General features: G+C 43.8%; 1 protein-coding gene across 1 annotated transcript in view; it reads left to right on the top strand.

Moving 5' to 3' along the window:
- The window catches only part of SLC30A6 (solute carrier family 30 member 6), a 158,042-nt gene that overhangs the window by 121,833 nt on the left and 12,947 nt on the right, over positions 1–23,262 (top strand). Inside the window, exons 12-13 of the mRNA XM_082249732.1 lie at positions 7,594–7,641; positions 13,871–13,939. Of these exons, the coding sequence (XP_082105858.1) occupies positions 7,594–7,641; positions 13,871–13,939 (117 nt within the window). The remainder of the gene's footprint in view (positions 1–7,593; positions 7,642–13,870; positions 13,940–23,262) is intronic.

Genomic DNA, 23,262 nt, shown 5'->3' with positions numbered 1-23,262 from the left:
CTATTTTTAGTGTTTGGCTTGAAGACTCACCAGAGGCTTGGCTTAATGAGGTTCCTTCATTAATGCCTGATGTTCTTTTTCTCTTAGTCCCCTGTTGTTTCTTAGTATTTGGGCTCTTTAAATTTCCTTCTTGAGTCAAAAATTTCACTTGTGTTCACATTTGTTTTAGAAGTTTTACTTTTTGTTTTAGTGCTCATTTTGATTGAAGATGAGGACGAAAGAAGGAGAGAAAAAAAAAGGGGGGGGGTGCTCACTTATACAGTCTCATCATTCTCGATCATATCTCCAAAATTACAATTTTAATTTCTTGGTTTTCCTTTTTATTTTCCTTTCCCCCACGATAGTGTATAATACTAATAGCGTGAACTGAAGTAAACTAAGGCAGGTTAGATAAAGTATGTGTGTGATTCCTGCCGCTTACTTTTAAAAGGGCATCCCAGCACAGCTCCAATACAGGTCCGGCTTAACAGGTTCCCCAGACCTTACTTTCCAGTAGTTAGTTAAGACAGACTAAATATCAGTCTTTTCATAATTCTTTTGACTCACCCCTCTTCTTTAGTTTGATACCTTCCTCCTTCTCATGATCCACTCCTTGTGGCGGGGTGCTCACCATTCTCAGCACTCGGGGTGCTCTCGGCGAGTCCTGCGGCTTCCCTGGAGTGAGACCACGGACACCTGCTCTCAGCGTCACTCTGGTGCTCCAGTCCCTGATCTCCTCCTCTCCCCCACTCGCCTCGTCTCCGCCGCTTGGTCAAGCTCTGCCACTTCTTAGCAGCTCTGTGCATCGGCACCGGCACTGCCCCATCTCTGCTCCTTTCCCAGCTGCACTCGTCTCCTTGGGGTGGGTCAAAGCTCTGGCTGTCTGTCTGCCCTGCGCCCCGCTTCACTGGAGGTCACCGCTCACATGCTACCCGTGGACTCCATACACCTGTTTCCACTCTCCTTCACTCTTTGCCGTCGGTAGACCTCACTGGTGGGCCTCCTTGCGGCGTCTAGTCCACTTTCCCTTCAGACGCCATGGACAGGCTCCTCCCCTCCTGTTAAGTCATCTGCATTTCTGTCAGATAATGCACCACTTTGCCCAGAAAATTGTTGCAATTACAAATGTTTAGGCATTCTCATGTTTATTTCTTTTGCTTGTATTGGTATGACACAAAAAGCCGAATCTGACACATTCCACACAAAACTCCAAAAATGGACTAGAAAAAATGATTGGCACCTTCTCAAAATTGTAAGAAATAATTACATTCCGGGTTTGTGATGCTCCTGTAATTTGTAATTGAACGCACCTGCATTAATTAACCACTTTACCACCGGAGGATTTTCTTGCTTTACGTCCAGGCCACTTTTTGCGATTCGGCACTGTGCGACCTCAACTGACAATTGCGCAGTCATGCAACGCTGTACCCAAACTAAATTTACGTCCTTTTTTTTGGTGGTTTTTGATCACCTCTGCGCTTTTCATTTTTTTGCGATATTAATAAAAAAAAGCAACAATTTTGACAAAATAATATTTTTCTACTTTTTTTAACTAGTAATGGCGGCGATCTGCGATTTTTTTTTTTTTTTTTTTTTTTTTGCGGGACTGCGACATTGGGGCGGACAGATCGGACCCTTGACTGACATTTTTGACACTTTTGGGGGTACCAGTGACATTACTACAGTAATCAGTGCTATAAATAACCACTGTTACTGTAAAAATGACACTGGCAGGGAAGGGGTTAACTTTTATTGGTGATCAAGGGGTTAATGTATGCCTGGTGCTTACTGACGTGTGTGGGGGGAGGGAACTGTGTGACACAGGCACAGATCGCAGGTTCAGCTATGCTGAATCCTGCAATCTGTCCCTGCCTGTCACTTAGGAGATCTGCCCGCTTTGTTTACACAAGCGGGCGGATCTCCACACTCGATCCCCGACGATCGGGGAAGAGCGGCGGTAAACACCGCCGCTCCTCCCCTGGCCCGACTCCCACTGTGACTGAATACAGCGGGAGCGAGCCTCCAGAGGCGCGCACCCGCCGTCCACAAGGGGAGGAGTCCAGTGACGTAGGTCTATGTCGCTGGACGATAACGAACCACTTTGCCGCCATAGGCTCACTGTGAGCGGTCGGCAAGTGGTTAACAGGTGCTGACAATATAGAAATCACACCGGCAACCAGTTAAAATAGTGAAAAATTTACTCAACCCTTCTGTTTTGCGCCTCTGTGCATCACACGAAGCATGGAGAAGAAAAAGAGCAGCAAAGAACTGTCAGAGGATTTTAGAACAAAAATTGTGGAAAAGCATGGACAATCACAAGGTTACAAGTCTATCTCCAGAGATTCTAATGTGCCTGTGCCCACTGTGCGCAACATCATCAAGAAGTTTACAGCCCATGGCACTATAGCTAATCTCCCTACGTGGACAAAAGAGACAAATTGATTAAAGGGTTTGCCAAAATCCTTTTGGGAGAATGTGCTGTCGATAGACTAAACAAATTTACAACTTTTTTTTTTTTTTGGTAAAGCCCATCATTTTACTGTTTTCAGAAAAAGAAATGAGGCTTTTAAAGAAAAGAATACAGTTTCTAAAGTCAAACATCATGGAGGCACACTGATGTTTTGGCGTTGCTTTGCTGCTTCAGGCACTGGCTGTCTTGATTGTGTAATGTAGGGCCCAGTGTCAGAAAGTTGGGTCTCCGTCAGAGGTCATGGGTCTTCAAGCAGGATAATGACCCAAAACACACCTCAAAAAACACCCAAAAATGGTTAAGGACAAAGCACTGGAGAGTACTGGACGGGCCAGCAATAAGTCCTGATCTAAATCTCCTAGAGCACCCATGGAGAGATCTCAAAATAGCAAATGAGAGAAGGAACCCTTTCAATCTGAGAGACCTGGAGCAGTTGGCAAAAGAAGAATGGTCTTAAATTCCAGTAGAGTGTACAAAATCCATTGATGGTTACAGGAAGTTTTGAGTGTATTCAGTCACTGGGAGTGAAAGACAGAGACAACCACACAAGGAATGGAAAGCTGAGTTAAGCAGGCTGGTCCAGGTGGAGATGCGGTTGGACGAGAGCTACAAAGCCCTACGCTGGTATGTAACCCAAGTGTGCCCACTGACAGCGGACGACAGCCCAAGGGAACGCTTTTGCTACAGCAGCCTGGGGCTGGTATTAGAGAGGCTGTCCAAGGACCCCGACTTTGGGAGCGATTTGGAGTGGTGGTTAGAGGAAATTATGGATTACAGAGAAGAGATCCTGAACATCTCGGAAGTGTTCTGGGCACTGGAAGATTTGGAGTTTCTGGCCATTCAGGATTGTAAGCTGGAGATCGCCTACAGATGGCTGCTAGACTCTGCTCAGTGCCGGGCCTGGGCTCCCCTTGCCTGGGAATATCCAGAAGTACCAGCTGACAGTCCAGAAATCCTGACTGAAGAATCGACAATGTGGCACAGTAATAGTGTGCTTTGCTCACCTGCATCCACGGTCTTATGGCAGATGCAGCAAGTGCTGACTCACCTTGATGAACCTGTTTCTGCACAAGACGAGCTTGGATGGAGAAAAGGGTCTGTCCAGCCACTGGATAAAGGTATGGGAGAAAGGAAGCCATCTTCATTCCCCAACCACAGATCACAGATTTTATTGACTTTCCATCAGAGGATGATACGGATGATAAATCACCCACCAAAGTGTTGGTACTGGGCCCAAATGCCACCAGCCCATGCCCTGGACTTTCATCAATTCCAGAGGCTGGGGATTTAAATTACTTTTCTGCTGATGAGGAACATCCCAGTGAGCCTACAGCAGAAGAGCGGGCATTCAGGCATAGCCCTGCTGACCTCTGCCTGCAACAATTGGTGACCCAGGAAGATGTGTGCAAGGCCACTGACTTTTCAGTTTACTTTCCTGCAGAACAGCTTGCATCAGGGCTTAGCATCACTGAGCGCTGCCCAACAGCAGCTTCAGCATCCCTGAGAGAAGAGGCAGCTGACCTTTCTGCTACACCACTGACCGGGACCTGGGATTTCCTGCCAGCAGCATCTGTGGAGTTACAAGAAACTTCTCCAGCTGAAGCGCTGACAACTGGACAGAGGGTCCAAGACCTCTGCCCCACACCTATGGCAGTTCCAGAGGCCCAGGCTGAGAAGGTGGTGATCACTCCCCAGCAGCAGATCAGGATCCAGGGGGAGAAGAGAGAGGAGGTTGTCTTCCTCCCTTCCAAACGGTCAGTCAGAGCAGAGGAAACGGTCACTCCCCAATGGCAGCTACACAGTTTGAAGAAGAAGGTGGTCATCCTTCCTCCCCAGCAAGAGATTCACAATCTGGGAGCGGAGGAAGCCGGTCTCCCTCCCCAACAGTTAGTTGTAGTGGATTATGTGGAGTCCCCACCAGAAGTGCTTGCAACAGGGCAGAGTGCTTCCAACCTCTGCCCAGCACCCGCAACAGCTACAGAGTTCCAGGAAGCTGGGGCAGTCGGCCCCTCCCCCCAGCGACAAGCTGATGAAGTGAAGCTTCTACACCTAGCTGAAGCGCTGGCAGCTGGACAATGACCTCTGCCCAACACCTACTGAAGACAACCCTTTCCTGCAGCCAAGAATGGATATCATGTTGACTACCTATGTGAGTTCACTCTGCCCTCAACTAACAAAAGATAGAGTTCCTGTGGTAATGGATGGGACTACAGTCTTCATTTGTATACCCCAGGGATGCTGGACAGTCGGCCCAGATCCCCAACAGCCTCACGAAGTGAGCCCTGCCACCCTGGCTTCTCTCCAGGGCTGAAAGGACACCTGGGAAAAGGGCCAGTCCATGCTTATCCCCAGCGACGGGTATGCTCTATGAGAGAGGCCGAGGTTGGCTGGGTGAGTAACGCTGTGTTCCGGACAATTTCATTTGGGGTACAGGGTGGGTGCAGACATTGTGGGGGCCCATGGAACAGCCTACCTTTGAGAGGTTGGGAAATCCCTCTCTCAGCCCCCTAGGCCCCTCTTGTGTGTAAGTCACCCTGTGTCTATTAGTGACACAGGGTGACCAAGAAGCCCAGTCTGGCCTGCCCAAACCAGAATTCCACAGACTGATCGGCTATGAGAGCTCCAATGGGCCCTGCCATGACAAACTTACAAACTATGTGGAACTTTGTCAAGGAAGCTGCCAGGATGGATTGACTCTTTGGGACTTGTTACCCAACTAACTCAGGCACAGACCAATTGGAGGTCTGGCACCTGGTTAGTCTACCTTTTGGGGGGAAGATATGTGATGGTACTCACCGTCACTGGGAGTGAAAGACAGATACTTAATGGACACTGAGTATATGGTTTGGATTACTTCAAAAGAGACAGTTATATTTGTCAGCCATGTATCTCGAGAAATATGTGAGGACTATTCCTGGCCTTTTTGATTCTGAACATGTTGATTGAAAGCGCTAATAACATTGGCCTCTGTTCCATGTTCTTTAATGTCAGAGACGGACAGTCTGTCACTGGCGGTCTCTTCCTATTGTCTGTGTATTGAGGTGTGATGTGGATTCTGTTAAGCCTGTCTGTCCCATTGTTAATGAACTCACATATTGTTTCTGTCCCAGATGGCTAGATAATTAGTTCAGGTTAATTTTCTGTATACAATTTCATCGGCGTATGATAATGTAATCAGGAAACCCCTGACCTGTGTATTGTAATCTGATCAGGAGGGGGATGTCCATGCTGTGTATAAAGTGTGAGTTGTTCCATAAAAGAGAATGTTCCAGAGCCAGCTAAGTTGTCGACTAGCTTTGTATGGAGGGTGCTGGAATATTTGATATCTATGTTCAAGACTGAAGGAAGCCATATACTGACAGAAGCCCACAAACACAGTGTGGGTCACAGTTCCGTTTACAGAAGTAATTTATTTCAATTATTTTTTGCAAGGGGTGTACTCCCAAATATTAATTGATGGTGCCATTACTTTTGCCCAGTCCATTTTTGCGTGGAATGTGTCAGAGTTGGCTTTTTGTTTCTCACTTTTTGTGTGTCGTACCAATACCAACAATAGAACTAAATACGAAAATGCCTAATCATTTGCAATTGCAACAGTTTTCTGGGCAGAGTGATGCATCATTATCTGACAGAAATGCAAGGGTACCAATATTTTTGGCAATAACTGTGTGTGTGTGTGTGTGTGTATGTGTGTGTGTATATATATATATATATATATATATATATATAGATGAACATATAATACAGATCACTTTCCTGTAAATAGCCTTCACACTTTGTGATAATGTTTAAAAAAAAAAAAAATTATATTTGTAATTATACATGTACATATCTATATGCTCTGCTTCCTGGTTTCTACTCATAAAGTTTGCTAACAAAGAAATACTTGTAATCTCAACAGTTGGTGAGAGTGACTTTAGTACCGTATATACTCGAGTATAAGCCGACTTTTTCAGCATGTTTTTTTATGCTGAAAAAGCCCCCCTCGGCTTATACTCGAGTCACGGTCTCACTTACCTTTTAAAAATGGCGCCGCCCGGCGCCAACATGTAATCGCGCATGCGCCGTCTGCCCAGGAATAGCCAAACGTGTACAGGCTTTCCCGAGCATCGGCTAAACATACGCGGTGACGTGTTGGCGACAGACGCCGCCATTTTTCAATGTAAGGCGCCTCACCGACGGGTAAGTGAGAAACCTCCGCAGCCAATGCATTTCCTCATGCAGTGCTGCGGGTATGGTACAGGACATTCTCCTGTACCATGCCCGCAGCACAGCATCTCCCGAGCCATGCCTGTACCATCACCTGTGCCATGCCTGTACCATCACCTGTGCCATGCCTGTACCATCACCTGTGCCATGCCTGTACCATCACCTGTGCCATGCCTGTACCATCTCCTGTGCCATGCCTGTACCATCTCCTGTGCCATGCCTTTACCATCTCCTGTACCATGCCTGTACCATCACCTGTGCCATGCCTGTACCATCCCCTGTGCGATGCCTGTACCATCTCCTGTGCCATGCCTGTACCATCTCCTGTGCCATGCCTGAACCATCCCCTGTACCATGCCCACAGCCCTGCATCTCCTGTACCATGCAGCCCCTGTTTCGTGTCTCGTGGTGGGCGGGCCTCAGCCTTACTGTATATGACACACAGAGCCAGCTCAGGAGCGAGCCCACACAAGTACTCCCAGAGCAAGCAGCTTGCTACTATGGGCACTCAGCAGGGGGGGGGGGGACCAAGAGAGGGGGGGAGGATCAGGGCTGCTCTTTCCAAAACCATTGCATAGAGCAGGTAAGTATGACATGTTCATTATAAAAAGAAAATGTGTCCTTAGAATCACTTTAGGTTGATTTCTTTTACATGTGTATCCAAAAATTGCTAAAAAGATCATAGTGCACCATGAAGGAACATACTTGCTACTTCTATGAGTACTTGGGATAAGATGTTTTTGTAGATGTGGAAATCTTTAAGGGCAGATTTACACTTATGTGGTCTATTGTGTTGCATATGTTAAGGCATCCCATTTATTATAAATTGGCTGTCAACTCACAGCAGCAGAAGTCAGAATGGGCCCTTTATCTGAAAATTAAGGATGTGCAAAAAAGTTTATATCTTTTAACATGTATTCTGTTTTCTTTTGAAGACTACACCTCCTCATGTGATTGGCCAGCTAGATAAGCTTCTCCGAGAGGTATGTTTACTCAAACTGGGGGGGAAACCATAATGTAAACTGTATCCATATATCGACCATTAAGGCTAGGTTCACACTTTTATGCGATGCCAAACATCGCATGTGATTCGCACTGCATTGCTGTACGCATCAAATGTGATGGAAATTCGGCTGTACAGTTTGTATGGATAAAATTGCATTGCATTCACACCAAAATGGTGCAGGACCCTTTTTTTTGATCCGCATTTGAATCGGATCGCATGGGTGTTCAGTTCAAAGCGATTCGATTCCACAGTTTGCACTGCGTTCTGTAAACTGATTTGGGGGTGTCATTAACTTTCTATTGACACCCGCAGCGGTTTACAGATGTCATCGTGAACTGCCTAGGAGTCAAATGCGATGCGGGAACCCGGACAGGAATCGCGCTGGTTCCCGCATCGCACTAGTGTAAACTGAGATTTCTACATCAAAACAATGTTGTCCTAGGAAATGGGCAAAAAAAATCTACCAAATGGCAGCGTCCCAGATGCCTTGTTACTTTTGTTAATTTCCCCTACAGTATATTTTTATAGAACAGGGCAATTATTACACCTCAGATATGTCTTAATAGTTTAGCATCAACTTTGTTATTATTTATGCTACTAAAGCACATATATCAATAAGATTCCAAACAGAAAAGGTCTTTCTTTTAGCAATATTGTCTTACAAAAATGCACTGTTTTCTTTTTAATTTACTTATGCTAGTTTACAGTGTCAAAATTTAAATTTCTGGTGCAAAACATGGCAAAGATGATAAAGGCTTTTCTTTTTAAAAAGTGTACAAAAAAATAAATGAATAATAAAATGTGACTTTCTTAAAAATAAAATTTTAATTTTTTTTTTTCATTTTCAAGAGTGCCTGGAGTGTATTTAAACCCAAAACCAAAAATGCAAAAATTGTATATATTGCAACTCACAAATCTTTAGATGTGGTGGTTGAATTAATTTTCTTCTTTTTAGGCTTCCTTCCCACCTGGTGAACCCGCCAGTAACCAGTGTTAATTTCATTGACAAAAATATTTTGGTCATAGTTTTTGTCAGCTGCATGTTTTCAGCGGCAAAAACTAAACAAAAATAAAATCATTTTCGATTCAGATGACTAAAATATGACTAAAACTAAAATGGCATTTCAGTAAAAAAATGACTAAAACTAAACCGAAATTTGACATCAAACTTAACAGGGGTCAAAAAGCAATATTCTTGTTTGTTTATGAAACTTGGTTTTATTTATAAAGCTGTCACTTGATGCTTGATTTTGTTGTTTTTATTATTAACAGATGCTTTTTCAGTTTTTATACTCAGGTAATATGCGCAACATCATTACAGCCACTAGAGTTTACAGTTGTTGTTTTATATATATAATATATATATATATATAATGTATGTATATGTATACATACAGCTGCAAGAAAAAGTATGTGAACCCTTTGGAATGATATGGATTTCTTTTTTTTTTTTTTCAGAAAAATATAGTACTTTATTGAAGGTTAAGCAGTACATGGTATAAATAACTCAGTACAAAAATAAAGCATTCAGCAGTAACATCAGTACAGTAATCAGGTAGTAGAAAAACAGTAACTCTAAACACAACTTAAAGCTGCAATAACATACCATGTCAAAGTAAACATCAGAAACACCATGTATCAAGAAAGGAAGTTAACCGGGAGTTGGGGAAGGGGGGAGGAGGGAGTCATTTCGATAATCATGAGCTGTGCACCTAAGAATTATTTGTTAAACATACACACAGGACCAATACCATAAATGGTCAGCTCAGATTGCAAAGTATTGACAGGGTCAGTAAAGGGGAGAACAGCGGCAGAGAACAGGAGGGCCAGGAGAAAGGGAGAGGGGGGGGGGGGGGTTTGGGGAAAAAGGGGGAAGAGGGCAAGGAAGAGGGAAAACCGTGAAGCAAAACATCAGAGCATAGTGAGAAATAATCCACTGCATTCCCTTACAATCCATCTACAAAAATTATTTGCAATTAAACCACTCAGCCTGACAATAGCCTATCCATAACCAGTTGAGGCGGAGCCAAGGCCGGGTCATCTAGCCACGGCTGCTATAGTGATGAAAATTTCCTATGTGCCTTGCGGTGCTGGTAGGTCCGTTTTTCTCTAACTAGAGAAGCGTTAACTTGAGTAATCCACTGTCCTGCGTCAGGAACCCTGGAGGATATCCAGTATCTAGCGATAAGCTTACATGCAATATAGAGCAATCGTAAGACAGCCACATGAGCATTTGGAGACATGGTCTCCACCTCCAGGGCTCCAAGCAGACAGACCAACGGATCCCTCAATAATTGAAAGTTATATACTCTAGATATGGTATCAATTACCGTTGACCAATAGCGAAATAATTTGGGGTATCTCCACATCATATGTATAAGTGTGCCCTGGTCTCTATCGCATTTCGGACAAAGTGGAGAGGACCTGTGGCCCCAGCGGAACAACTGCACCGGCGTCCTATAGGCTCTATGGAACAGCAATAGATGCGACACCTTGTGAGAAGCAGACACCGATACCAGTGGAATCGAAGAGAGACACAGGTCCCATGTCTCACATCAATAGGGCCAAGGTCCCCCTCCCACCCTGCCCGAGGCGGCAAAGAGGCCGGATCCTGCAAAGAGCCCAGCAAAATAGCATAAACATTAGATATCATGCCCTTTTTGTCCGAAACCTGGAAGACATCCCCGAGCAGTCGGTGAGTAACAAATTGTAGGGAGGAGGACTGTGCTTGGGCCGATGCAGCATGTCTCAGCTGCAAGTATCTGGAAAAAAAAGTGCCTAGGTAGACCAAATTCTGTCCGTAACTACTGGAAAGACTTCAGTACACTGTTTCTAAACAACTGTGTCATAAAACAAATACCAAACTGCTCCCAGAGCTCCACGCCTTCCAGTTTGAGCAATTCCCTATAGTTCCGGTTATGCCAGATCGGGGTCCTAGAAAGGAATCCCCGGATCCGAAGCATCCCCTTGACACAGCGCCAGACCATCCGGAGCAGGTTAATCATCGGAAGCCCCGACTGCACATATGCAAATCCCGCCTCCAGGTGAACCAGCACTGGGTGTGGGGAGTCCGGAGGCAGCAGAATGGAGCCAATAGGATCCAGTAGGTCTAGGATACCCCAGCCCCCCATGTGCTGAACCTGGGAGGCCAGGAAATAAACCCTAGGGTCCTGATATGGATTTCTGCACAAATTGGTCTGATCATCATCTAAGTCACAACAATAGAGAATCACAGTCTGCTTAAACTAATAAAACACAAAGAATGAAATGTTGCCATGTTTTTATTGAACACACCATGTAAACATTCACAGTGCAGGTGGAAAAAGTATGTGAACCCTTGGATTTAATAACTGGTTGAACCTCCTTTGGCAGCAATACCTTCAACCAAATGTTTCCTGTAGTTGCAGATCAGACGTGCACAACGGTCAGGAGTAATTCTTGACCATTCCTTTTTACAGAACTGTTTCAGTTCAGCAATATTCTTGGGATGTCTGGTGTGAATCGCTTTCTTGAGGTCATGCCACAGCATCTCAATCGGGTTGAGGTCAGGACTCTGACTGGGCCACTTCAGAAGGCGTATTTTCTTCTGTTTAAGCCATTCTGTTGTTGATTTACTTCTATGCTTTGGGTCATTGTCCTGTTGCAACACCCATCTTCTGTTGAGCTTCAGCTGGTAGACAGATGGCCTTAAGTTCTCCTGCAAAATGTCTTGATAAACTTGGGAATTCATTTTTCCTTCGATGATAGCAATCCGTCCAGGCCCTGACGCAGCAAAGCAGCCCAAAACCATGATGCCCCCACCACCATACTTCACAGTTGGGATGAGGTTTTGATGTTGGTGTGCTGTGCCTCTTTTTCGCCACACATAGTGTTGTGTGTTTCTTCCAAACAACTCAACTTTGGTTTCATCTGTCCACAGAATATTTTGCCAGTACTGCTGAGGAACATCCAGGTGCTCTTGTGCAAACTGTAAACGTGCAGCAATGTTTTGTTTGGACAGCAGTGGCTTCCTCTGTGGTATCCTCCCATGAAATCCATTCTTGTTTAGTGTTTTACGTATTGTAGATTCGCTAACAGGGAAGTTAGCATTTGCCAGTGACTTTTGTAAGTCTTTAGCTGACACTCTAGGATTCTTCTTCACCTCATTGAGCAGTCTGCGCTGTGCTCTTGCAGTCATCTTTACAGGACGGCCACTCCTAGGGAGAGTAGCAGCAGTGCTGAACTTTCTCCATTTTTATAGACAATTTGTCTTACCGTGGACTGATGAACAGCAAGGCTTTTGGAGATACTTTTATAACCCTTTCCAGCTTTATGCAATCAACAATTCTTAATCGTAGGTCTTCTGAGAGCTCTTTTGTGCAAGGCATCATTCACATCAGGCAATGCTTCTTGTGAAAAGCAAACCCAGAACTGGTGTGTTTTTTTTTTATAGGGCAGGGCAGCTGTAACCAACACCTCCAATCTCATCTCATTGATTGGACTCCAATTAGCTCTTGGAGATGTCATTAGTCTAGGGGTTCACATACTTTTTCCACCTGCACTGCAAATTTTTACATGGTGTGTTCAATAAAAACATGGCAACATTTCATTATTTGTGTTATTAGTTTAAGCAGACTGTGATTGTCTATTGTTGTGACTTAGATGATGATCAGATCACATTTTATGACCAATTTGTGCAGAAATCCATATCATTCCAAAGGGTTCACATACTTTTTCTGGCAGCTGTATGTATGTATGTATGTATGTGTGTGTGTATATATATATATATATATATATATATATATATATATATATGTATATAATAAATCATTTTTTTTTTTTTTAATGCTGCACTTCTGTTTGTCAAAAAGCTATTTTCTTTTCTTTGTTTATGATACTGGACATTTTAGTCTACTAAAATTTGACTAAAACAATTCATATGACTAAAATTACAATGACATTTTAGTCAAAAGACTGACTCAAACTAAATCGAAATTTGACATCAAAATTAACACTGCCAGTACACACTTTCTGTCTGAGGGTGGCTACCCTCTCTTTGTAAGAATGCAACATAGCCACCCTTGGGCAACAGCATTGTCAACAAAGTTGTTAGATGAACCAGTAGATTTACATAGACTTTACATAAGTGACTAACAAACTAAAGCTTAACTTCAACTAACCCTTTTTAGGCAGTTACAGAACCAGTTTTTTTTTTTTGTTAATGTTTGAGATTTTTCAAGATAGAACAAACATAGAAAAAAGCATCTAAATATATAATGTATTGATTACCAAACATCACGGTTGTAACATAGAAAGTTTTGGTAAGATAGAGAGATGAGAAGCATGGTAAACCTTAAACAACAAAAAGGTGGCTACCTATAGAGCAGGCATTAAAAGCATGAACAAACCAGCACATAAAGCGATAACGGCCTAAATTTAGATATGGGTTTCCTTACTCATTATCCTACAGTTTTACGACCCCCTCTGTGCCCATCTCTCCAACCCCATCCCCCCCCCCCCCAGTCTTATATATCACTATCTATGCTGGTTTTGTTACCATTGCCATGTACATTTGTCTGTGTGTGTTTGTTTTTCTCTTTTTTTTTTTTTCCTTTCCCTCAGGATTTGTGTTTTTTTTAATATTCTGCTAAAACATTTGTGAATCAGTACTGCTTGGACCTTTATGAAAAGGACATACCCTGAAAGCTTGTCCTGAAAAATTGTATGTTAGTGCAAATAAAAAAAGTATTATGGACAGTACTCAACTATATGAATAAAAGCTGACCATTGTAAGCACCCCTGTCAGTGTTAAATGGTTTGTCTCAACCCTCTAATTGTGGCTTTTGCTGGACAGCTAGGTCTAATAAAGGAAGTTGGAAAAAAAAATAACAGACTTACTGGCAAGATCGCCAGGTTAAAAAAGCCACCACATCTAAGGACTGGTTAGCTGCAATATATTGCATTTTTGCTTTTGGGTTTATGCTTTGTGTTTGTGTTAATGCTACTGACAGACTGTATCATATTAGTAGTTTTTTTTATGAAGTTTTAACAGGAGTCTGTCTTCAGTCCTGAGACACAGACTGTGACTTGACCATCCAACTACAGTCCCAGCAAACTCTGCTTACACAATGGCTGCAGGGAGAAAAAGTCATTAGATGAGTTTTTGGTGCTCTTATATGCTTAAGGTCCAAAACTGGCTAAGTATTTTTTTTTTTCATGTTGAACAGGTTTCAACTCTGGATGGAGTTCTGGAAGTACGCAATGAGCATTTTTGGACTCTTGGATTTGATAGCATGGTATGTTTTATGATGGTTTGGGTATTTTCACAAGTTGTTATGAAAAAGGATTTCCTAAATCATACTTTAATGGACACAGGGTAAGTAGAATTCAGGAACTTTGGGTTATACTGCTTTCTTTAGGAGGAATTGAACAATGGTATTCATAAATGCCATTGACTGGCCAGTTAGAACACCTGCCACTGCGGTGATGAAAGGTATACACATTTATTCTAGACAGTTTTAAAAATACAATTATTTTTTTATTCAGTTAATATTCTTCATTATGCTGCTTAACTGGGACTTGGCACCACCCGAGAGGCTGTAACCAGACCTTACCAGACTGAGGATCGCTGAGCTAGCCTGTAATTTGACCATCAAGCACAGAGCTTTGCTTGTGGTGCTACCTAGACACCTGTGGTGAGTCATGGGGCTTGTCCCCATATGTACAGTGGGGATCGAAAGTTTGGACACCCCAGGTAAAAATTTGAATTAATGTGCATAAAGAAGCCAAGGAAAGATAGAAAAATCTCCAAAAGGCATCATATTACAGATTAGACATTCTTATAATATGTCAACAAGAGTTAGATTTTATTTACATCATTTACACTTTCAAGATAACAGAAAACAAAAAAAATTGTGTCTGCAAAAGTTTGGGCACCCTGCAGAGTTAATATCTTGTACTGCCCCCTTTGGCAAGTATCACAGCTTGTAAACGCTTTTTGTAGCCAGCCAAGAGTCTTTCAATTCTTGTTTGAGGTATCTTTGCCCATTCTTCCTGACAAAAGTCTTCCAGTTCTTTGAGATTTCTGGGCTGTCTGTCACGTACTGCTCTTTTAAGGTCTATCCATAGATTTTCAATTATGTTGAGGTCAGGAGATTGTGAAGGCCATGGCAAAACCTTCAGTTTACGCCTCTTGATGTAATCCCCGGTGGATTTTGAGGTGTGTTTAGGATCATTATCCATTTGTAGAAGCCATCCTCTCTTTAACTTCAACTTTTTCACAGATGGCATCAAGTTACCATCCAAAATTTGCTGAAATTTTATTGAATCCATTTTTCCTTCTACTCGTGAGATGTTCCCTGTGCCACTGGCTGCAATACAACCCCAAAGCATGATTGATCCACCCCCATGCTTAACAGTTGGACAGAGGTTCTTTTCATTAAATTCTGTGCCCCTTCTTCTCCAAAAGCACCTTTGCTCATTCCGGCCAAAAAGTTCAATTTTAACCTCATCGGTCCACAGAACTTGTTTCCAAAATGCATCAGGCTTGTCTATGTGGTCATTTGCAAAGTTCAAACGCTGATTTTTGTGGTGAGGATGTAGAAGACGTTTTCTTCTGATGACTCTTCCATGAAGACCATATTTCTACAAGTATCTCTTTATAGTGGAATAGTGTACCACAACTCCAGTGTCTGCCAGATCTTTCTGGAGGGATTGTGCAGTCAAACGTGGGATTTGAATTGTTTTCTCACAATCCTGCGAGCTGTTCTGTTTGATATTTTTCTTGGTCTTCCAGATCTTGCTTTAACTTCCACTGTTCCTGATGACTGCCATTTCTTAATTACATTCCGAACAGAGGATATTGACTTCTGAAAATGCTTTGCTATCTTCTTATAGCCTTCTCCAGCTTTGGGAGCGTCAACTATTTTTAGTTTCAGTTTTCTAGACAACTGCTTAGAAGATCCCATGGTGCTGATTGTTGGGGCAAGGTCAGATGAGTCTGGGCATTTAAAACCTTTGAGATTGACATCACCTGGTCTTCCCAGACGATCATTGAGAACAATCCATGACACTGGCAGGTCTCACCCTTGCAAAGGGGGCAGTGCATGCTATAAATTCTGCAGGGTGCCCAAACTTTTGCAGACACCATTTTTTTGTTTTCTGTAATTTTGAAAGTGTCAATGATGGAAATAAAACCTAACTTTTGTTGACATATTATAAGAATGTCTAATCTGTAATTTGATGCCTTTTGGAGATTTTTCCATCTTTCCTTGGCTTCTTTATGCACATTAATACAAATTTTTACCTGGGGTGCCCAAACTTTTGATCCCCACTGTACATAGCACGCTTTTCCATTTCTCCTATTAGTCATTTTAGCACACTGAAAAAATTAAGTGCTGCATCACAGCTGTGTCGGGTGTGCACCCCCATTGTTTCTTCCTGTCATTTAATAATGGATAGTTTCATTCCATGGCTCTTCTCACGAGGACACATGTTTACCTTTGATTGTTCTTCAGCTGTGTATTACTTTGCCTTAATTGTAGAGCAGTATTTCAAATCCTAAGCACAAAGTCTATTCATTCCTCTGAGTCTTCCCTACTTCAGACGTGGCTATCGCCTCTGCTTTCTCCAGGGTTAAGTTTTTTTTTTTTTTTTCTGCTATGAAGGATTTTTTCACCAAAATCTCTGCAATGATGGCAAACTCAAAACACAGTTGCTGAAAGCATACTTCTCCTTCCGAGCATGACTCTGACATTCAGGCAGCTGCTGCAGCCATGGCATAGTTGGCTGTGGATAAGGGGGAATCCCAGTATTCTTTTTTGGATGAATTTGTGCTTAAGGAGCTCAAGTCTGATGACATAAGTTACAGACCATAAAGATACAATTTCAGTTCTTATTGACATTGGGCGTACATGTTCAAAACTTGAGCAACCTGTGTCTGAAACCATCCCTAATGCCAGTCTGGCCCCCCTTACAGATTCTAAGACTGTCAAAACCTTGTCAGTACATTCGTTGCCGACACCTAATTTGTATGGAAACTGGATTACTTCTGACAAAGTATTTGTTCTCCTTAAATACTTTATTCTGCAATTTTCCATGGAGGAAGGGTTTACTGGGAAGTGGGCTGTTCCCTTTGTGGACCCAGCCATTTCTTTCCTAAACAAGACTCTGGTGTTTAAAGACCAAGATTACATTTCCTGTTAATCCTTGTTTCTCTATCGTTCATCGACAGACACAGCTCTTCCTATTCATAGACTTATAGGGTTATGCTCCTCCTTATAGGGATAGACACTAGGCGCAAAATAACTTGTCCACGCCTCTGTGGGCGGTCCCAGCAGGCATAACCCCACAGGCTCTGCTTTTCTCAAACAGTTTGGTTGCAAACAGTGTTAGAAAAAAAAAACATAACTCAGAAGTAAAGGGGGGGGGGGTGCTGCAGGGGCGGACGTGCAGGGGTCGCCATAGCGGGCCCCATGCTGCAGGGGGCCTGAGGGGGCCCCCTGTATGTATAGAGATGAGCAGCTGAGACCGGAGATCCCCGTTCCTCAGCCGAACTGTACATCGGCACAGAGGAAGCTGGTCTCACATAGGAAAGTGAAAGCAGAGTGTGTGCTGTGCTCTCTGCCTCCCCCTACAGTGCAATACCCGGCAGGAAGTTACAGGAAGAAGGTACAGTCCTCTCTCTGCCGTTTTTACTGTAAAAAGGCTTTCTGTATGTATGTGCATTTATGTATGTATGTGTGTGTACTGTTTGTGTGTGTGTATGTATGTGTGTGCATATGTGCATCTATATATGTATGTGTGTGCATGTATGTATGTGTGTGTTAATGTGTGTGTTTATATGTGTGTGTTTATATGTACTGTATGTGTGTGTACTGTATGTGTATGTATGTGTGTGTTAATGTGTGTGTTTATATGTGTGTGTTTATATGTACTGTATGTGTGTGTACTGTATGTGTATGTATGTGTGTGTTTATATGTGTGTGCATATGTGCATCTATATATGTATGTGTGTGCATGTATGTATGTCTGTTTATATGTGTGTGGATATATGTACGTGTGTATGCTTATATGTGTGTGTGTGTGTGTATATGTGCTTATATATGATTATGTATATGTGTGTGTATGTGTGTACATGTGCGTTTATGTGTGTGTGTGTGCACATTACTTTTAATCCTGACCCCATATATGTGTACAATCAGAAGTCATTTTTTTTTTTTTACAGCTTGTTCATAGTACCAGCAAGAAAATGCTATTGCTCTGAAAAGCGATCCATGCTCATATCGCTTTTCAGAGGCATTTGACAGGCGGTGAAAAGGCAATATGTTTTAACCCCCTAATGCAGGGGTGGGAAACCTGCGGCCCACACAATCATTGCGTCCAGCTACCCCACCCCCCCCCCCCCCCCCCCCCGTGCCGCTTAGCCTGTGTATGCCAGTGGAGCTGTCAGAAGGAGCCAATGTAGCCAATGCAGACAGTGTGTACTCTGCAGCCTTTAGAAGAAGGATTACGCTATGGTCTTTTGTACCAATTTTTTTCCATACTCCCATCTGACTTTTATGGAGCTACCTTGAGGAATCCACCATCTCTCGGCGCTACCTATGATCTCTTGGAGTCTCTGAGATTTATGCTGTATCTGGCGAGGCTGTCTCATTCATTTGAGTAGCCATGGCTGTTTGGTAAGCTGCTTCTGACACTAGTGCACTGAGGTGTCCCCTTTTCACACAATCCCTGGGTGTCGCAAGGAGGAAGGATTGCTATTTATCTACACTCCTGGATTTGGTTCAACACTGGACTTTTCTTTTGGGCTCTTTAGTCACTCCCATATTTTTTGTTTCTTTGAATGAACTTTAAGACATCACCTTATGTTATTGTTATTTTAGCGCTGCACTTTTTTGATTTATTTCACCAAAGCACCCCAATGGGGCTCCTAAAAAATTGAAAAAAATATAAAAAAAAATAATATTGTAAAAAAAAAAAAAATGAATAAAGCAAATAGTAGAAAAATTTAATTAAAAAACACCAATGGCAGAACTATCACACAAACATTGCACTTGCGACCGGCCCTTGCGTTCCGCCACTAGGCTGGGAGGGAAGGGCCCCGTTCGGGGGGCCCTTTATGGTTTCTTGCATCGGGGGCCCTGAAGGTTCTAGTTACGCCACTGGGGTGCTGCATCTGTCGATGAACTTCAGAGAAAAGGATTTTACTGTAAGTTCTTACAGATAGAGTTTTCTCTATCGTTCATCAACTTATGGTTATGAGTAAGCGAGTGTAAACTTGGGAAACGCACCAACCTTTTGTCCTTGTCCGTGATGTTTTTGATGTCCAGTTTTGGGTCTACAGTGGTGAATAAACTTCACATGTTCACTTACATCGGTGTGCGGTCATCACTTTGTGTTTGAAGATCTTCCTATTCATAGACTCATAGGGATGTCCCAAAGCAGTATATCATGAGGGGTGGGAACAAGACAGAAACAAAAAATTGAATTCCCCAATGGCTAAAGTAGTCAACCAGGTAAAATAAAGCTCAACCAGGAACAACTGGAGCTCACCTGGAAACAATGGAACCCTCAAAGAGAAACAAAAGAAATTATCTTTTAAACTGCAGCCTTCAAAACTTTGTGGCCAAAAGGAGCATCCGCGGATGCCAACACATCTACCTTGTAGAATTTAGCAAACGTATGCACAGACGACCAACTTGCCGCCTTGCAAACTTGTAACACCGACGCCTGATGGCGAAAAGCCCAAGAGGAACTCAGCGATCTCGTAGAGTGAGAATGGAGGAACCAGACCCTTCAGTGAATAGGCTTGTACCACCGTCTGCCTGATACATCTGGAAGTGGTTACAGTAGACGCAGCCATACCCTTACGAGGTCCATCCGAAAAGGCAAAAGGAGCATCCAATTTTTGAAAGGACTCAGATGTCTGTAAATAGACCCTGATCGCCCGAACCACAGCCAAAAAATGCAAACCATGCTCCTTTGAATGCTGAGGTTTTGGACAAAGTGGAGGCAATACAATGTCTTCATTCAGCTGAAAATCAGAAACCACCTTAGGAAGGAAGGACCGATTTAGGTCGAAGTACCACCTTATCTCTATGTACCACCAGATAAGGCGATCGGCAAGACAACAGGGCCAGTCCGACACTCTGCAGGCAGAAGCGATAGCCACCAAGAAGGCAACCTTCTCGGACAAGGACAGCAGCGAAATCCCCCAAATTCTTTCAAAAGGAGGCTTTTGAAGAACAGATAACAGGAAATGTACCATTTCCACGTACAATGCTAGATCTTCCTGGAAGACAACTTCCTGGCCTTCAATAGTGTAGGAATCACAGAGTCAGAAAGACCTCTATCTCTCAACACCTGGCTTTCATCAGCCATGCGGATAAAGCCAGCGACTGTAAAGCAGGATAAAAGATTGGGCATTGAGACAGTAGATCTTCCCTGAGAGGAAGTCTCCAAGGAGCATCGGCGACGCACCTTACCAGATCTGCGTACCAAGAGCGGCGAGGCCAGTCTGGGGCCACCAGAATTCCTTCCACCCCTATCCTGCGTAAAAGTCATGGCAGGAGATCCAATTATGGAAGGCATAACTCAGTCGGTACTGACCCCAAGGAGCCATCAGTGCTTCTGTGGCGTCGGCCAGAAGATCATCAGCCAGATTTAAAGTTTCCTGCACTGAAACAATCAGGGCTTCCACCAATGCACGTTTCCGCGCAGCAGCTGATGAGGACAGGTCCTCTTCACCATCAGAATGAGAAGACACGACCCCTCAAGGTGGTCTGCGTCTGCGGCGACCATATCTGAGGACCATGCCGATGGAGGTGAGGGCGGAGGACGTTTGCAGCTGTCAACACCAGAACAGACAAATTCCACTTTTGATAACAGGCTTTGCACAAAAACTGCTATTTCTGGCTGCAACTGTGAACCGGAGAGTCATGCAGCTGTTTCCAGGGGGTCTGCATGTGACATTTTTTTTCCTGGGACACCATTTGCAAATAATTTTTTGAGTATGTCCCTTTAAGACAGAAAAAAAATGCGGTCCCACCACTAATACTGCGGACCCCAACCCTGATTAGTATTTTATATATAGCAGCGCAGGAGGGAGAAAAAACCTACAGAAAGCCCCCAGAAAACTTTACCAGAGCCCAGAGAAAAACGTCCAGTCTGATCAGTGTAGAAAACGAAAGTAACACTGAGCTGTACAGGAAGAGGAAGAAGCTCTGCCTCCCATCATGAAAAAAGCCTGCTGCATGTCTGTCCAGCCCACAGACATCTGCAGTACATTCTCAATGGGGAAATACATAAAATGGCTGCGCATGCAAACTAATGGGAACACAGAGATCATGAACCACAGCAAAATGGCGGCTCCCATGGCACGCCATGCGGTCTCCGGAACCCCCCAGGGAGGGTCCCAAAATAGAGGGCATCAAAAGGGTCCCTAACCAGGGATCCACTCAGGACTTCCACCCCCCTCAAATAAGTGCCGAAGCGGCCGTATTATTGCCGCCCCCCAAGGTAAAAAACTTGCTAGGGGAGGAAAAAGGCCAAGGGGTATATCCTAAGGGGTGCCAGGGAACCGAGGGAGCCCCTAAGGTCTAACCATACCAGGGAGGGGCTCACGCCCGCCCTGCGACCTCGAGGGGTTTTGGGGGGACCCATTACTCACCATTCCACTGTACAAGGTGGGTGCCACTCTGAAACAGATCATCTCCCAATGGGGGTGCGGTTAGCCAAGGAGAAGCTGCTACTCATGGCGTTCCAGGTCCTTTGCGTCCTGGCGAGACGGGCACTGTCGTGGCGAGGCCTAGTTCTGGACTATAACCTGCTCACGCTTGATGGCCAGGCTGGGGGACCTTAAGGATCTAGATTATCCAGTGCGAATACCAGCCGGCTGTTGCTTGTAGTTCCTCTGGATCTTGGTCCTCAGGAACTAACCAGTTAAAAAATAAAAAATCACAAACTTTCCCTGTTACAGCTAAGACCGAAGTCCCAGCAGGGAGCTAGGTCCTATCCCTGACACTAGGCAGAACAAAAACTGTTTGAGTATAGCAGCGCCTGAGGGGTTATGCCTGTTGGGAAAGCCCCCATAGGCGTGGACAAGTTTTTTTCTTCCTAGTGTCTATCCCTAGAAGGAGGAGCATAACCCTATGAGTCTATGAATAGGAAGAGCTGTATCTGTCGAACTTCAGAGAAAAAGATTTTATGGTAAGTTCTTACAATAATCCAGTTTTTCTTTTGTAGGCCCTGCAACTAATTAGTGTGATGATCGCTGTTTGCCAAACCATGGGGGTGTGGTCCGAGGACCTATCTAAAGAATTTAAATAAATCTTTATTCAGTTATGAAGTGTTTGAAGCTTATGCCCGCTGCATTACACAATTGTGTTGATTGGTTGGTGGACACTGTGAATGTAATTTTTAGAATTGGTCACTTGTCTATAAATATGTGGAAGACTCTCTGGCTCAACTACTCTGTGCAGGGCCGGTACAAGGGGTGGGCGGTTGGGGCATCTGGCCTGGGCGTGTCCATATCTGTAAAGAGGGGGTGGGGGCACCCTGGGAGCTTCTGCCTTCTCCTGCCTGATAGGAGTGAATGTCATTCTCCCTCCTGTTACTGCACAATGTATAATCCCCAGACTCCTCCGTTCCAGCCACTTCCACTCTGCTTTATCTCTTCTTCAGCTGTTAATCATTCTACTCCTTACAAGCTCCCCTTCCCCCTGTCAGCTTGTTCTCCTTCTAGTCCAGGTCACTTGAGTCTTCCTTGTTGGTCACTTTCACTTTGTCTGTAGCAAGTTTCTTTACCTTCCCTGCACAATAGGAAGTATTGTGCAGGGAAGGTCAAATAGTCCTCTCTCCTGTTCACTTTAACCCTGTTCAAATTTAACCCTTCATATCTTCTTTCAGCTGTCCCCTCCATAAATCTGTACTGCATGCCAAGCAGCCATTTAGCTGACCCTGTCCTGTCCCAAAATGCAGCCTTAGCACTTTCTCTACAGTCCTTCACTCTGCTCTTCATTAACATATTTTCTTGCTACCCAGACCACCCCGCCCCCCATATAACCTGTGCACTGCGGTTTGGCCCCAGTGTGATTGTATGTGCATTTTACCTGGGTTCTAGGTGCGCTTCTATTGAATTTCTATTACAAAGTGTGTTTTCATGAAAGCGCATCAACGTCCTGCATGTTGCATCTTTGATGCGGTTTCAGAAAACACACTAATAGAATTCAATAAAATCCAGGTAAAACGCACATACGATCCCACTGTGACCAAACCGCAGTGCACCAGTGTGACCCCACTATAAGGCTGTTCACACCTTTGTGCATGTCAGTCACAAGATTGTGGCTTTCCTGACACACACACACAGAAACACATTGTCCATTAGTAGACGTGCGACAGTGCCATTAATTGATAATGGCACCCCCACACATCTGCTAACACATGCACCAAGCCACATGGTGTCTCAAAAGTGAAACATCTGGGGTCTGTTTAGAGCCCTGATGTTTCATAAATACCCCCAACAGGGCGGTTAAAAATCTAAAAAGTGTGTGTGTGTGTATATATATATATATATATATATATATATATATATATATATATATATATATATATATATATA

This window comes from Pelophylax lessonae (genome assembly GCF_965119305.1).
Source record: "Pelophylax lessonae genome assembly, chromosome: 3".
NCBI lineage: Eukaryota > Metazoa > Chordata > Amphibia > Anura > Ranidae > Pelophylax > Pelophylax lessonae.
Note: the sequence above shows the minus strand (reverse complement) of the source record. Positions and strands in the feature narration are given on the sequence as shown.